This window comes from Molothrus aeneus, chromosome 14 (assembly GCF_037042795.1).
Source record: "Molothrus aeneus isolate 106 chromosome 14, BPBGC_Maene_1.0, whole genome shotgun sequence".
NCBI lineage: Eukaryota > Metazoa > Chordata > Aves > Passeriformes > Icteridae > Molothrus > Molothrus aeneus.
The window spans coordinates 13,556,510-13,569,233 of NC_089659.1; the positions used below are offsets into that span (position 1 = coordinate 13,556,510).

The 12,724-nt window shown below is 51.7% G+C and overlaps 1 protein-coding gene across 2 annotated transcripts; it reads left to right on the forward strand.

The window, feature by feature from the left end:
• The first annotated feature begins 341 nt into the window (after positions 1 to 341).
• Positions 342 to 12,018, forward strand: LOC136562693 (G-protein coupled receptor 83-like). Of its 2 annotated transcripts, XM_066559665.1 has the most exons (6): positions 342 to 635; positions 791 to 1,419; positions 2,208 to 2,333; positions 2,995 to 3,128; positions 6,242 to 7,284; positions 7,925 to 12,018. In XM_066559665.1, exons 2-5 carry the CDS (start codon positions 1,036 to 1,038, stop codon positions 6,834 to 6,836), a joined length of 1,239 nt encoding a protein of 412 aa, XP_066415762.1. In that variant the 5' UTR covers positions 342 to 635; positions 791 to 1,035; the 3' UTR covers positions 6,837 to 7,284; positions 7,925 to 12,018. The 2 variants fall into 2 exon arrangements, with proteins under 2 accessions (XP_066415762.1, XP_066415763.1); XM_066559666.1 differs by lacking the exon at positions 2,208 to 2,333.
• The last annotated feature ends 706 nt before the right edge of the window (positions 12,019 to 12,724 follow it).

Sequence of the window (12,724 nt, forward strand, 5' to 3'; positions counted from 1 at the left end):
GGACTGGCCCCGGTAACGACTCCCGGGGCCCCGCCCGTGCCGATTTATGAATGGAGCAGCTCCGCCCCCGAGTCCCGCCCCGAGCGGCGGCTCCGGCCCCGCCGGCGGCACGTGCGGGAGGGCCGGGGGTGCGCGGTGCGGGGCGGGGCGGAGAGTGCGCGGTGAGAGGGGTGTGCAAGGTGCGCGGGGTGTGTGCGGTGCGGGGTGCGGCGAGAGGGGTGCAGGGTGCGCGGTGAGAGGGGTGTGCAAGGTGCGCGGGGTGTGTGCGGTGCGGGGTGCGGTGCGGAGAGTGCAGAGTGTGCGGTGCGGGCAGTGTGCGGTGCGGGGTGTGTGGAGTGTGCGGTGCGGGGTGTGTTCAGAGTGGCGTGTGTGCGGTGCAGGGTGTGCGGTGCAGGGTGTGTTGAGAGTGGAGTGTGTGCGGTGCAGGGTGTGTGGAGTGTGCGGTGCAGGGTGTGTTGAGAGTGGAGTGTGTGCGGTGCAGGGTGTGTGGAGTGTGCGGTGCAGGGTGTGTTCAGAGTGGAGTGTGTGCGGTGCAGGGTGTGCGGTGCGGAGTGTCCAGCGCAGGAGCCGGAGGAGCCGCTGCTGCCCCTCAGGACCGGGCACAGTCGGGAACAAACAGGGCCGGGCAGTGCGAGGTAAGTGAGAGGGGGTAAGGGTAGGAGTTAGGGAGGGGGGTAAGGGTGGGGAGTTTGGTTTCTCCTTGTGGCTGGGGTGTAATCATGCTGTGATGTATGCAGTGTCACATACAGACCTGTCTGATCCAGGAAGTGAAGTGTTGGTTTCTATTCAGAATTCAGATCGTTGCTGGAGAGACGTCTTTGGATTTGTTTAGAGCAGAAGGTGAACGTTTCTGCATTGGGAAGAAGTTCCTGCGACAGCAGCACGGGATGGTCAGGCAGCCTGCTTGAGCCCAGAGCTCACCTGTGAAGTTCTTGCTCTTCCTGCTGTGTGAGAGAGTGTGTGGTCCCAAACCAGCCCCTTTCTGACACACCACTGGTTCTGCGCCCCAGCAGGGAAGACTGGGGCTGACCTAGCATGCTTCACTCACTGCTCCAGCCATCCAGGTCACAGGTGACAGGGTTTCTTGAGGAGTTTGACCATTACTCTTCCCTGGCCAAACTCATGTCCATCTACCACACCACGAACAGGAGCATCTTCAACTGGACAGAGAGCCGCATTGTTGAGTGGGAGAAATTTGCTGAGCTGGCTAAATATGAGCCAGAGTCCCAGAAGCCAACAGTGAAAGCGCTGCTAATCGTGGCCTACTCGGTCATTATCATCATGTCTCTCTTTGGGAACATGCTGGTGTGCCACGTGGTGCTGAAGAACAAGAAGATGCACTCAGCCACCAGCCTCTTCATCGTCAACCTGGCAGTGTCAGACATCATGATCACGCTGCTCAACACACCTTTCACCTTGGTAAGTAGCTGGTCTTGCTGTCCCTTCAAGCAGGACAGGAGTCTCCCACCCACCAGAGCTCTGCCTGGTGGTCATAGGCTTTCCATGCACTCTCTCCTAGGGCTGAGGTGGGAACCCAACACCACCAAGCCTAACTGATAACTCTGCCAGGCAAGTAAAACACTGTTGAGCAACCTGTGGGCTCTCTGTTGCTCTGTTAGACTCTGTAACTCCTAGAAACTCCAAAGTCTATCACAGTGTGTGCTAACAAATCCCAGCAAGAGCTTCTTGGGGAATGAGAACAAGTTCCTGTGTTTTTAATGTTCATGCAGCAGAGCACTAGAGAGTCCCTTAGTGGGTCACAACAGTCTGAATGCCAGTCATACTGGGTGACTGGAAGAAAACAGTCAAGCATTTCAGAGATGCCAGCTGGATAAAGCCTTCAATGAAAGCTCTCCAAATCTGACAGTGGGGTTGATATCAAACCTTGGTCCACCTTTTCTGAATATAGTTGTTAGTGTAATAAAAAGTTTTTACCACTGTTCACAATGTCTGTAGAACTGGCCAGGAGGGCTATGGCATCACCACTTCATAATCAGTGGGGCTTGACCTTATAAACTCTTCTGTGAAGGTGTTGCAGAGACCAGGATAGCTGATCTTTCTGTAAGTTCCAGGTGAAGCTGCCCAACCAGCCAGACCCCCTGAGCCAGCTCAGGTTCCAGCTGCAGGAGTTATTGGAACACAAACCAGACCCCCATGGATTTGTTTTCAGCACATTTTGTGGCTGATGAGCTGTTGTTTCCCCTCAGGTCCGCTTTGTGAACAGCACGTGGATTTTTGGGAAGGCCATGTGCCACATCAGCCGCTTTGTGCAGTACTGCTCCCTCCACGTGTCCACACTGACCCTGACAGCCATCGCCCTCGACAGGCACCAGGTGACACTGCCTGCCCCCCCCTCTTCCTCCAAGGCTCTGGGAGGAGTCTTGAGCTATGATAAGATTTTCTGTCCCTGGCCATGACAAATGCTGGGTCTGTGTCCAGTGCAGGGCAGCAAGGACAGCCCAGGCCTTGTGCTTGTCCCCAGCAATCACTCCCCTTTCATGTGCTATTGTCAAATAGTAAGTTCCAGACTATCAGATTTTATCAACTTAAAGATCTAACAAAGAAAATTTCATGAGAGGTGAATTTCTGCCTCAGCAGAGGGGAGGAAAGCTCAGCTTCACAGGCCCAGCTGGAACAAGAGACATTTCTTATGTAGTTCATATAGAATAAAAAAACATACCCTTGAGTGAAGACACTTGGGTAGATATCTTCCTTTGGTTTTTTTTGACCTAATGTGACCTCTAGCTTAAGGAAAACAGTTCTCACATAACAAGATTGAGGATAAAGTTTGAAAGCTCTTCTGAGCAGACTGAGAAGTTCAACGTTTCCCATTTTCCAGGTCACTCTAATGAACAGGACATTTTCCTAATCATGGCTGTCATTTTCCTATCATTAGCTGTGTTAGGTTATGTCACAAACTGCCCACTCCTCTTGTGGGCTGTGAGGGCTTTTGCTTCCTCCTGTGGGAGGAGTCATGATGAGTCTCTGTTGCAGGTCATCCTGAACCCACTGAAGCAGAGGATGTCCCTGACAAAGGGAGCTCTGAGCATCTCTGTCATCTGGCTGATGGCAACCTGTTTCTCCCTGCCCCATGCTGTCTATCAAAAGCTTTTCCAGTATAACTACAGGTGAGTGATCTCCCCTTCCCAGGGAGCCTGTGGAGGTCTGGCAGCCCTTGTGCAGCGCCTTGCTCAGCAGGGAGGACACCTGAGCGTCCCAGGCACGGGATGGGTGATGTGGGATGAGAGGCAGTTGCTGTATGGGTGACATCCCACTTCTGCCAGCAGAGGCTGGGGCTGTGGAAGAGCTGCCTGGCCTGCACTGTGCCTGGCCTGCTGTCCAGGGTTTGCTCTCACCACCTCCTGCGTGCCCAGATGAGGCTCTGGGTCCCACTCCCAGCCACGTGCTGGGGCAGTCCCAGGCACAGCCTGGCTGGGGCACAGCTGCTGGCAACACACACCTCCTCCAGTGCCATGGCCTTGCCAGGAGAGGCTCTGTCCTGAGAAGGCAACTTTCTCCTGAGGGACTTTCCTCTTCCCTCCTTTTGCCTGCTCAGCTCCTCAGACCCAGCAAGACCAAGTCCATCCAACTCAGCCAGGCAGGGAGGAGAGAGAGAGTCAAACTGCAGTTTCAAAAAGAAAGAAAATAAACTTCCTGTTGGTAATACCTGTGCTGACATCACCAAGGCTCTGCAGGAGCAGGAGCAGGGGACCACCCTGGTTTACTGATCCCTCTTCCCCAGGATTTCCTACATTGAGTCTCAGGTTGTGACTTCCCTGTATTTCATCCATGTGGATTTACAAAGCAGGACCAGCCTTCCCTGAAGCTTGAGGTTCTTCTGTCCAGTGTTACACTAATGAGGAAAACATAGAGAACATACATTCTTCATGAAGCGGGTCTGTGGGGGACCAGTGTGGGACAGGTGAGGGACCAGTGCTTTGGCAGGAACCTGAGCTGTCCTGGTGTGCCATGGTGCCTCTCCTCAGGAAAGGGAACTCTTTGCTTGGCTGAACACAATGACTGCAGAGGAAGTGAAGTTTCACATCAACATAAGGAGTGAAATACCAGAAAAAAAGAGAAAGTTCTAATGTAGAGGGAAAGAAAGAAAAAGGAAAAAAAAAAAAAAAAAGCAGAAATTTGTGAGGAAAATCCTCACAAAAGGCCCAGCAATGGCACTTGTCTCTGCTGTCACCCTCTGCCAGGGAGAAATACAAAACCCAAACTCTGGGGCTCTTTTCCCTTGCAGTCCTTTCCTCTGTGGTACCCAACCTGTTCTGTCCCTCCTGTCCCCACCAGCCTGTGGCATTGCTGTGACCTCTCTTGTCTAGAAAACAGTCTGTAACAGTACCCAAGTGGGATTTTTGTGGCAGGTGTCATGCTGCTGGTGCTGCCCTTCGCAGGAATGCCAGCCTTGAGGCCAAGGGGATAATCTTACCATGACCTGTATTTTCAGGCTGAGATCAGCATCCCAGGGAGTGGGGCAAGAAGACACTGACAGGCAGCAGGAATGAGATTTCTATTGTAGACATTGACCTTTTGTAGAAAGGACAAATCTAATTTCCTGCAGCCCAGCCAGATCCCTCCTGTTGATGAGGCAGGGGGGTGTGAGTGCCTGCCTAGGCTGTCACTGTTTTGGTGTCTGAGGGGCTGCAAGAGCTGGAAGTGGGATGGGGGCTTCATAGCCCTGTGCTTGTGCCTGATGTGGCTGACATAGCCAGGGGATATCATACCCATAGCTGTGCAGACTGTAAACACAGGGCAGGGTTACTCTGTGCTTGCATTGCTCTGCAGCTGTGCTTGGGGATTAGGGAGTGAATTGCTCATGAATGAAGGAACCCTACGATTTGTTTCGGGGCACCTGTCTCTGCTCATCCTTTGGCATGGCCAGAGGAAACTGAGCCCTGTGCTGGCATGAGGCAGCTCAGCAATATAAGGACTTCCAGGACATGCTATTCCTGTCCCTGCTTTCCATTGAAAAAAAAAATCACAGTTGTAATATTGCTTGTAATAGCTCCTGCAGGGTCAGGGCTCCTGGGATTGCTACCAGGGAGTGGTTAGGGTTCTGGGATGGGAAACAGGGGCTCCACCAACATCCATCTCTGGCTGCACTGCGCAGCAGCCATCTGAGTCCCTGGTCATATCAGAATTCACCAAAACACTGTCCTGTCAGATCCCCCTAGGCAGTTCCCCTGTGCCAGTGGTGAGGTCCCCCAGATCCAGGGGAGGAAAAGCCAAGACTGCAGTTCAGAAAAGACGATTCTCCCTTCTGCGTCAGTTCCCATCTCGAGTGGCATCTCCAGGTCCTCTGTACTCAGTGGACCCATTGTCACTGCTCTGACCTCATCCCCTGCTCCAGCTGCCTGTTCTCAGCAACCTCCTATTTGTGGCACAAAAGGCAGCTCCAGCAGTTGAAAACAGGATATTAAAGATATTAATCAATACTGCAGTGAATAGTACAGCTTGATGGGAGCTAAAATCTGCGCTGAATAGAGGAGAACAAGGGATGAAGAGAGAAGAGTAAAATGGAATATGAGAAAGAAAAAGAGAGGGGAAAAGAAAGAAAAGGAGAAAACATCCACTGGAAATAAATTCCATTACACCAGCTGCAGGGTGTGGAGGGGACACAGGGTGCAGTGAAGGGTGATGGGATGAGAGCCAGTGCTGGCCAGGCAGTGGAACACACCCGGATCCTGGGGCTGGATGGGATGGGACAGGTGTGAGAGGTTGTTAAAATGAGTTGTTGTGTATAGTTACACTTTCTTTTGTTAGTTCATTGTCAGTGGTTCAACTGGAGCCAAGTGAATAATCATCACACCAGTTTTAAGAGGTAGCAGGAAGGTTGTAGGAGCTGATGGCAAGGGAATGGTAGGTAGGGAAGGGAAGTGAGGTGGGCTTGTCATGCCTTTGAGGCTTTCTCACAGCCTCCAGCCCATCCCTCCCCTCTAGAACAGCTTTGGCTTAGAGCTGCTGCAGTGGCTCTGGCTGAGGGATCCTGTGCTGGGGGCTGTGGCAGGGCAAGGGGTCCTGGCTGCTGGGGGACACAGCAGGGTGGGTGCTGCCATGGAAGGCAGGGGCTGCAGGTCCAGCCTGAGAGAGACATGCCAGAGCTGTGGCTCTGTGTCCTCCCTCTGTCCACACTGAACCTCTGAGCAGGTGGCTGTGGGCAGTGTGGTTTGCCGAGCCAGCAGCACCCATGGGACAGCAATGGCCACGTGCCATATCTGTATTTCCTGTTTTCAAGGGAAGCCACCGTCCGGAGTCTGTGCCTCCCTGACTTCCCCGAGCCTGCAGAGTTAGTCTGGAAGTATCTGGACCTGTCTACCTTCCTCCTTCTTTACCTCCTGCCCCTGCTGATCATCACGGTCACCTACATGCGCCTGGCCAAGAAGCTGTGGCTGCGCAATGCCATCGGGGACGTCACCATGCAGCAGTATGTCACCCACCTCAGGAACAAGAAGAAGAGCATCAAGATGCTGATGCTGGTGGTGGTGGTCTTTGCAGTCTGCTGGTTCCCCCTGAACTGCTACGTGGTGCTGATCTCCAGTCTGGGCATCAGGACCAAGAACTCGCTCTACTTCGCGCTGCACTGGTTCGCCATGAGCAGCACCTGCTACAACCCCTTCATCTACTGCTGGCTGAACGAGAGCTTCCGCGCGGGGCTGCGCTCCCTGCTCTGCGTCTGCCAGAGGGTGCCACAGACTCGGGAGCGGGCACTGCCACCCAGGGCCATGTCCTGCCGTGAGGCGTGGCTGGAGCAGGCCAGGTGCAGGAAGGGACTGGCCCCCCAGGCCAGCTGCTCCACCAGGAACCTCCCGATGGCCAACACGGACCTGTGAGCTGAGGGGAGTTACCTGGTTGTGGGAGGCGCCAAAGGGCATCTCCCAGGCTCTCCTCAGGAGCCAGCATTGCTGCTCTGTTGTTTTACTGCTGATTTTTTGGCTTGTCTTACTATAGCCCCTCCTCTGCTTGGCATGGTGGGAACACAAGCTCTCCAGCACCAGTAAAACCCACACTGCAGCTGGCCCAGGGGGAGAAATATGTACAGGGGACATGGAGCTTCTCAGACATCGTGATCTGCTTTCAGGTTTTCCCATTTATTGCTATCAGAGAGAGTGGACCCAGGTTTCTGTCACTGGCTGTAATATGTGCCATAATGTGGGGCTCTGCACAGCAGCAGAAACAAATCCATGATGACACGTGTCTGAAGGAAGGACTTGGACATGCAGATGAACTCCATCCACAGGGAGCCTCACCAGTTAGTGTATAGAAAAGCCTCCAGCAGAGGTAAGGATTGTTGACAGCAATTTTTCTCTCAGATTCTGCTGCTCCTCCTGCCCTGTCTCTGTCCCACCCACAGCAGCTGGAAGCCAGCCCCAGACAAGGGGAGAAGGGATGCACCCCAGGAGCCATGGCTGCAGGCTCAGATGGCACAATGACAGATGAATGTAGTCCACTGAGAAGTTCTTTTTATTATAAATATATTCAGTTAAGAGAGCTACTAGCACTTTATAAAAGGCCACAAAATATTTCATCAGGGCTGTAGCATTCACTCACTGAAGAATGGAATCATTCTGCATTGTTGCTAGTTGCTGTAAAAGTCTCATTTAAACAACAGGAGGGCAAGAAAGGGCCAGAAGGGATGTCCTGTGAGGAGCAACCAAGGACTCTGGGGCTGTCTCGTTGGTGCAAACCAGGTGATGGATTTCAGTAGCTCAAGGGCAGCTGTGTCTGCTGGGGGGCTCCTGGACTGCCCTGGTGATGGCCCAGACAGATCTTCAGCCCAGAGAGGCAGTGGAGGCCTGGGTGGCTTGAGGGAATAAGGACACACTCCCAGCACCTTCCCAGGGGAGAATAAACCAGACCAAAGAAGGGAAACTAAGGACTGATTTTTATGGGGCTTTTTTGTTATTTTCCATTTTTGCAGTGGGAAGGAAAAGGACAGAAAGGAGAGGGATCCTTGCTTCAGGCCGCTTGACCCCAGCTGGGCACTTTGGGTGTGCACTGCAGTGCCTGCACCAGAAGAAAACAGCAGAACACGAGGAGGAGTGGCAGCAGGAGTGGGTGAATACTTCATCCCTGAGGCACTTTGCTTGGAGCACACAATTATTGAACATGGGAATTCAAAGCTGTCTGTGCTGGTTGCCAGCGCTGTGCTCCCTCAGTGTACAGAAGGGTTTGTTTTCAGTCAAAAAACATCACTGTGAGTTTCTCAAAACATTAAGATAATCTCTAATTAATAAGCATTGCCTCGTTTAATTAGTAAAAGAAGCTATCTTTTCTTTTTTTACTGTTCCTCATTCCTCACTAGCTTTTGGTGAGCAGCTCTCAAACTGCCATGTATTGTCTTTACTATTTATTAGGTTTGTTTTCCTTCCTTTCTTTCTTTAAATGGCTGAATAACCTTTTTCTGGAGGAGTCCAAGCCCTTACTCCAAAGAAGGGGTCTCTCCACACTCCCTTGATCTTCTGCTAATCCCTGTAGTTATCTATCTCTTGCTGTCAGAAATAACCTGGCTGGTCTTCCTTGGATCTATCAATCGCAGCATCTCCTCGTTGCTGAATTTTTCTCCCCTAAATGGGCAGGATGTATGAGCTGACTGTATCGAATCTCTGTAATGGCTCAGCTCTCTGGACTGATAATTATCAATGCCTGAGTGAGATTCAGAGCTTCACACACTTCATCCAGTGCCTCAAGGTTCCTGTTGTATCACTTGAGGATGCCCTGGCTCCCAGCAGCTCTCAGGCAAACATAGAATGCACAATATATAAAAAAAAAGTGTAACTTGAATGTTGTTTGATCAGTGCCTGGAGGGCAGGAGGCTGCATCTCTGCTGGACTCCAAGCCAAGCTCTGGAAAAGGGAATCTCTGAAATTCAGCTTCTGCTGGGTCTGAGTCAACTCAGCACGTAAATAGCTGCTTAAACATTCCTTATAAACATTCCTCAATCTGTCTCCATCCCGCCGGGCACCTGTGGAAATGTCATCCTGAGCAGCGCCGGGATCCCAGGAGAGCTCCCAGGGACAGGAGCCAGGCTGTGCTCAGCCCTGGCTGGACAGGGCTGCTGGGGCAGCAGCAGCAGCAGCAGAGCACTTTGCTGCCTGCAGACACCAGCCTGGGACCCCGCAGGAGTGCAGGGTGCCAGGAGAATCCTCTGCCATCAGGACACCCCTCCCCATCGGTGCCCTCAGCAGGCAAAGCCCCCCTGGAGGCAGAACCACGAGGGAGAATTTGGAGGGCAAATGACTGAAACACTGAGTCACCACAAGTCTACTCCCGGGAAAACTATTTGAGCACACACAAATCAGCGTGCAAAGATCCAGCGAGACATGTCTGAGTGATTAACAGCCCGAATTTATTAAGGTTAGCTCATGCCAAATGCAGCAGAGTGCCTTCAGCAGAGTTGCTGATGAAGACGATAACAGGGAACGCAGCGCAGGGGATACCTGAATTCCAGAGACAAATCCTCTTATATAGCCCCACCACATAATGAACAAAGAAACCACAACATGCCAACTAGATTAACAAAAAGCTAGCAGAAAAACCCCCACAATGAGTCAGAAAATTAGCTCAGGAAGGAGAAACAGAATACAATTATCATCACTTAGCTCTTCAAGTGGAAAACAGCATGGAGGGGCTGGCCAAAGCACGCTGCAGGGATAAGGGGGAATGTCCTCAGTTAAATCCAGCTTAAGCCCTGGATGTTGGGGTGTAGGTGGGCCAGTGTCAAACCATCATCCTGCACTGAGAAGTAACTCAGCATCTTAGGTCAATCACAGAGCAGGGGAGGAAGAGGGAGGAAGGAGCCTGGCCCTTACCTGGGAGACTGGATGTGAAGGCACACCCCGAATTCCCGCGTGGGAGAGGATGTGCAGCCGCCCTGTGCCCCAGGCAGCAGCAAAGGCTCTCCCTGGCGCCAGGAACACAGCTCTGCTCTCTCACTGACTGTGGAGACAACCTGCCTGCCCCCCAAGGATGCCACCAGCCCCCACAGAGCCCACCTGCCCCCCAGAGGACTCACCTGTCCCCACAGACCCCGCCGGCTCTCCCCCGCTGCCTCCTCCCGCACCACCCCTGCTCTGCGGTGGGCAAAGGAACGTGTCTGATCTCCCAGGCTTTGCAGGAGCCCAGGCCGGAATAGCAGCAAGTGAGGACAGGTTTAGCACCAGGCATGGGCTGCAGACAGCGCTTGGTTTGCAGACTAATGGCATTTCACAAGCTGCCCCGTCCCACCGGTGCTCAGCAGTGATCCCCACCCCAGTTCCAGGGTCTGCTCCCAAACTGCTCCCCTGAGGTGATACCAGAGCACTCCCAGAGCTTGGCTCAGCCCAGTCTGAGCTGAGCAGGTACGTTGGAGGTGTCTCCTTGCCCAGATGTGCTGCAGATGTTGGGTTTCTGCACTGCAGCAGGGCTGATGTTCTCTGGGGTCCCTGATGGGATGGGGCAGGGGGCCAGCAGCAGGTACCCAAGGCTGCTTTGAGCAGTGCTGGGAGGGAGCAGCCAGAGCAGGCAGAGGTGTGGGTGCTGTGCCTGGGGCTGAGCTGGAGCCAGCCCTCCCTCAGAAGCTCACATGGAGCCTCCACAGGCAGCAGATCAAAAGCACCTCTTGCCCTGCTCCCTCATCCCTGGTGTTTTGTTGTTTGCCCTGGTAAAAAGGGCTGAATTAATGCACTTGGTCCTTGATTGATGTTTCACTCCCCCAGCAGCCCACATTGGCTGATGCTGCTCAGTTCAGTAGTGCCAAATTGTAGAAGTGGAGAGCAGCTGTCACTTAGCCAGACGTGAGAGGGCAAAAATAGTAATAAACACCCCAAAAGCCACAGGCTGAGCTCTGCAGGAACCAGGTCTGCTTGTACAACACAATAGTCTGTCACTTGAAGAGACTTCTCCGTGACAGGCCCATAAAAGTCTCCTTGGCAGATGAGACCAGACTAATTGCTTTATAAAATCAGATGAATGGAGCATCTAATGCATCTGCTGGAGACAAACCCAATTGCTTTATGGGACACTGTAAGGGGCAAGTACAGGGAGTGTCCCCATTAATGGAATTCCTGCTCATTACTTCATGATTAATGGGGCTTCAGAGCATAAAGGTTTATATCCTCTATATCATTCCCACATGCTTGCATCCCATCCATGCTGTGTCCTGCAGGCTGTGGGACCTTGGTGGTCTCCAGGATTTCCACTCTGCAGGGATCTGCAGTTGGTGGAAACAACAGCTGACAGCAACAACAGGGATTTTCAAAGCCTCACTTGGACCATTTCTTGCTGTTCCTACAGCACTGCAGAAGTCAATTCCATTTCAAGCCCACACTTGGAGCCCAGCTGAACACCACCATCAGTGTGATTCCAGGTGCCCAGCCTGTGTGTACTGTTAGGAGATAATTTATGATACCTAACAAAAATGATGGCAGCAAGTTTCAGAGCAGCAGATTTTGTTCCTATTTTTGAGACAGACAATGTTTTTTTGCAGCTACATCCTGCCTCAGGCAGTTTTCCACAGGAATTAAGCAATCAATTAATCAATGGCCTTAACATTTTGCAGCTTCCTGCTCCTTCCACAGCTTATTTTGACCTTTTACTGGTAATACATGCCAAAGATGGCAGAATTCAGATCACAAGGAGTGCCTGGATCACTTCCATGATGGATTTACCACAGTTCCATCAGTGGGGAGTTGCAGTAGGCTGGGTGGCTCTGGGCTGTTTTGGACAGTTTAATTTGCTTCTGAACTATGATACACTGCTCTGACCTTTCACATTCAGGTTAATAAACCAAGTCTCTCCTAAAGGCTGGAAAGGAATTGAATTTTAGTTTTTAGCATTACAGTTTTACTTTCACAGTACATCGTCATTCCTGAACTCTTCTTCACAGTTCAGTTATTGAAGTGTTTGTCTCCATTTCCCACCCTGTTCTGGAATTATACCCACCAGTTGCTCGTGTTGAGGAACAGTGACTGATGCTGACTGTTCCCTCATGGAGATGGCAATGGCTGCACTCCAAATAAAGTCTTTATTGCAGTGCCCCTTTCCTCTTTATTTTCATGTTTCTATGGCAGGATATGAATTTTTCTCCCTTCATTAAATTTGACACACTCTGTGTTTTATTTAACAGAATTACACTAACTTGCCTTCCTTTGCCTTTATAAAAGGCAGGAGAATATAAGTATTATTAGTAATATTCAGGAGAATATAAGTTTTTGCTGTCTTCAACAGCTTGCAGGGCAGGATGTAGGGATACTCATTCTTCAGGAGAACTGTTATGATTAGCAGAAGTAATAAAGACCATGAATATTTAGCAACATGTTCAGGCATTTCAGCTATAAATGGGAACATCTTCACCACTTGACTAATTCTCAGCTGCTTTGTGAAACCAAGCTGTCAAATTGTTTGTTTTGCCTTTGTTTCTCCTGGTCACTGTGAAGGAAGGAGGGATTGAGGGGGAAGGTAGGACAAGGGTCCATTTTCCTGTCTGCAGTGTTGAGCATTGCTAACCCATTCTCTGCTCCCCCTCCCTGCACAGAGTGGGGACAGGAGCCTTTCCCCCATTCCATTTCTGTCTGTATTGATGTGTTTGTGTCCACACACACACTCTGCATGCCCAGCTGCCATTTCTGATGCCTTTCCATGGCACAGGTGCCACAGGGCAGCAGCACAGCCCTGTTGGTGCCCAGGGCAGAGGGTGTGGGGCAGATCTTTGGCAAGACCCTCTGGACAGGACCAGCATAAA

What these genes read in the sequence shown, in the direction of transcription:
- LOC136562693 (XM_066559665.1), top strand. Translation starts at nt 1,036, where the DNA reads ATGCTTCACTCACTGCTCCAGCCATCCAGGTCACAGGTGACAGGGTTT. An exon ending in TCAACACACCTTTCACCTTG is followed by an intron (nt 1,420 to 2,207) that starts GTAAGTAGCTGG and finishes GTTTCCCCTCAG; the next exon opens with GTCCGCTTTGTGAACAGCAC. An exon ending in TCGCCCTCGACAGGCACCAG is followed by an intron (nt 2,334 to 2,994) that starts GTGACACTGCCT and finishes TCTCTGTTGCAG; the next exon opens with GTCATCCTGAACCCACTGAA.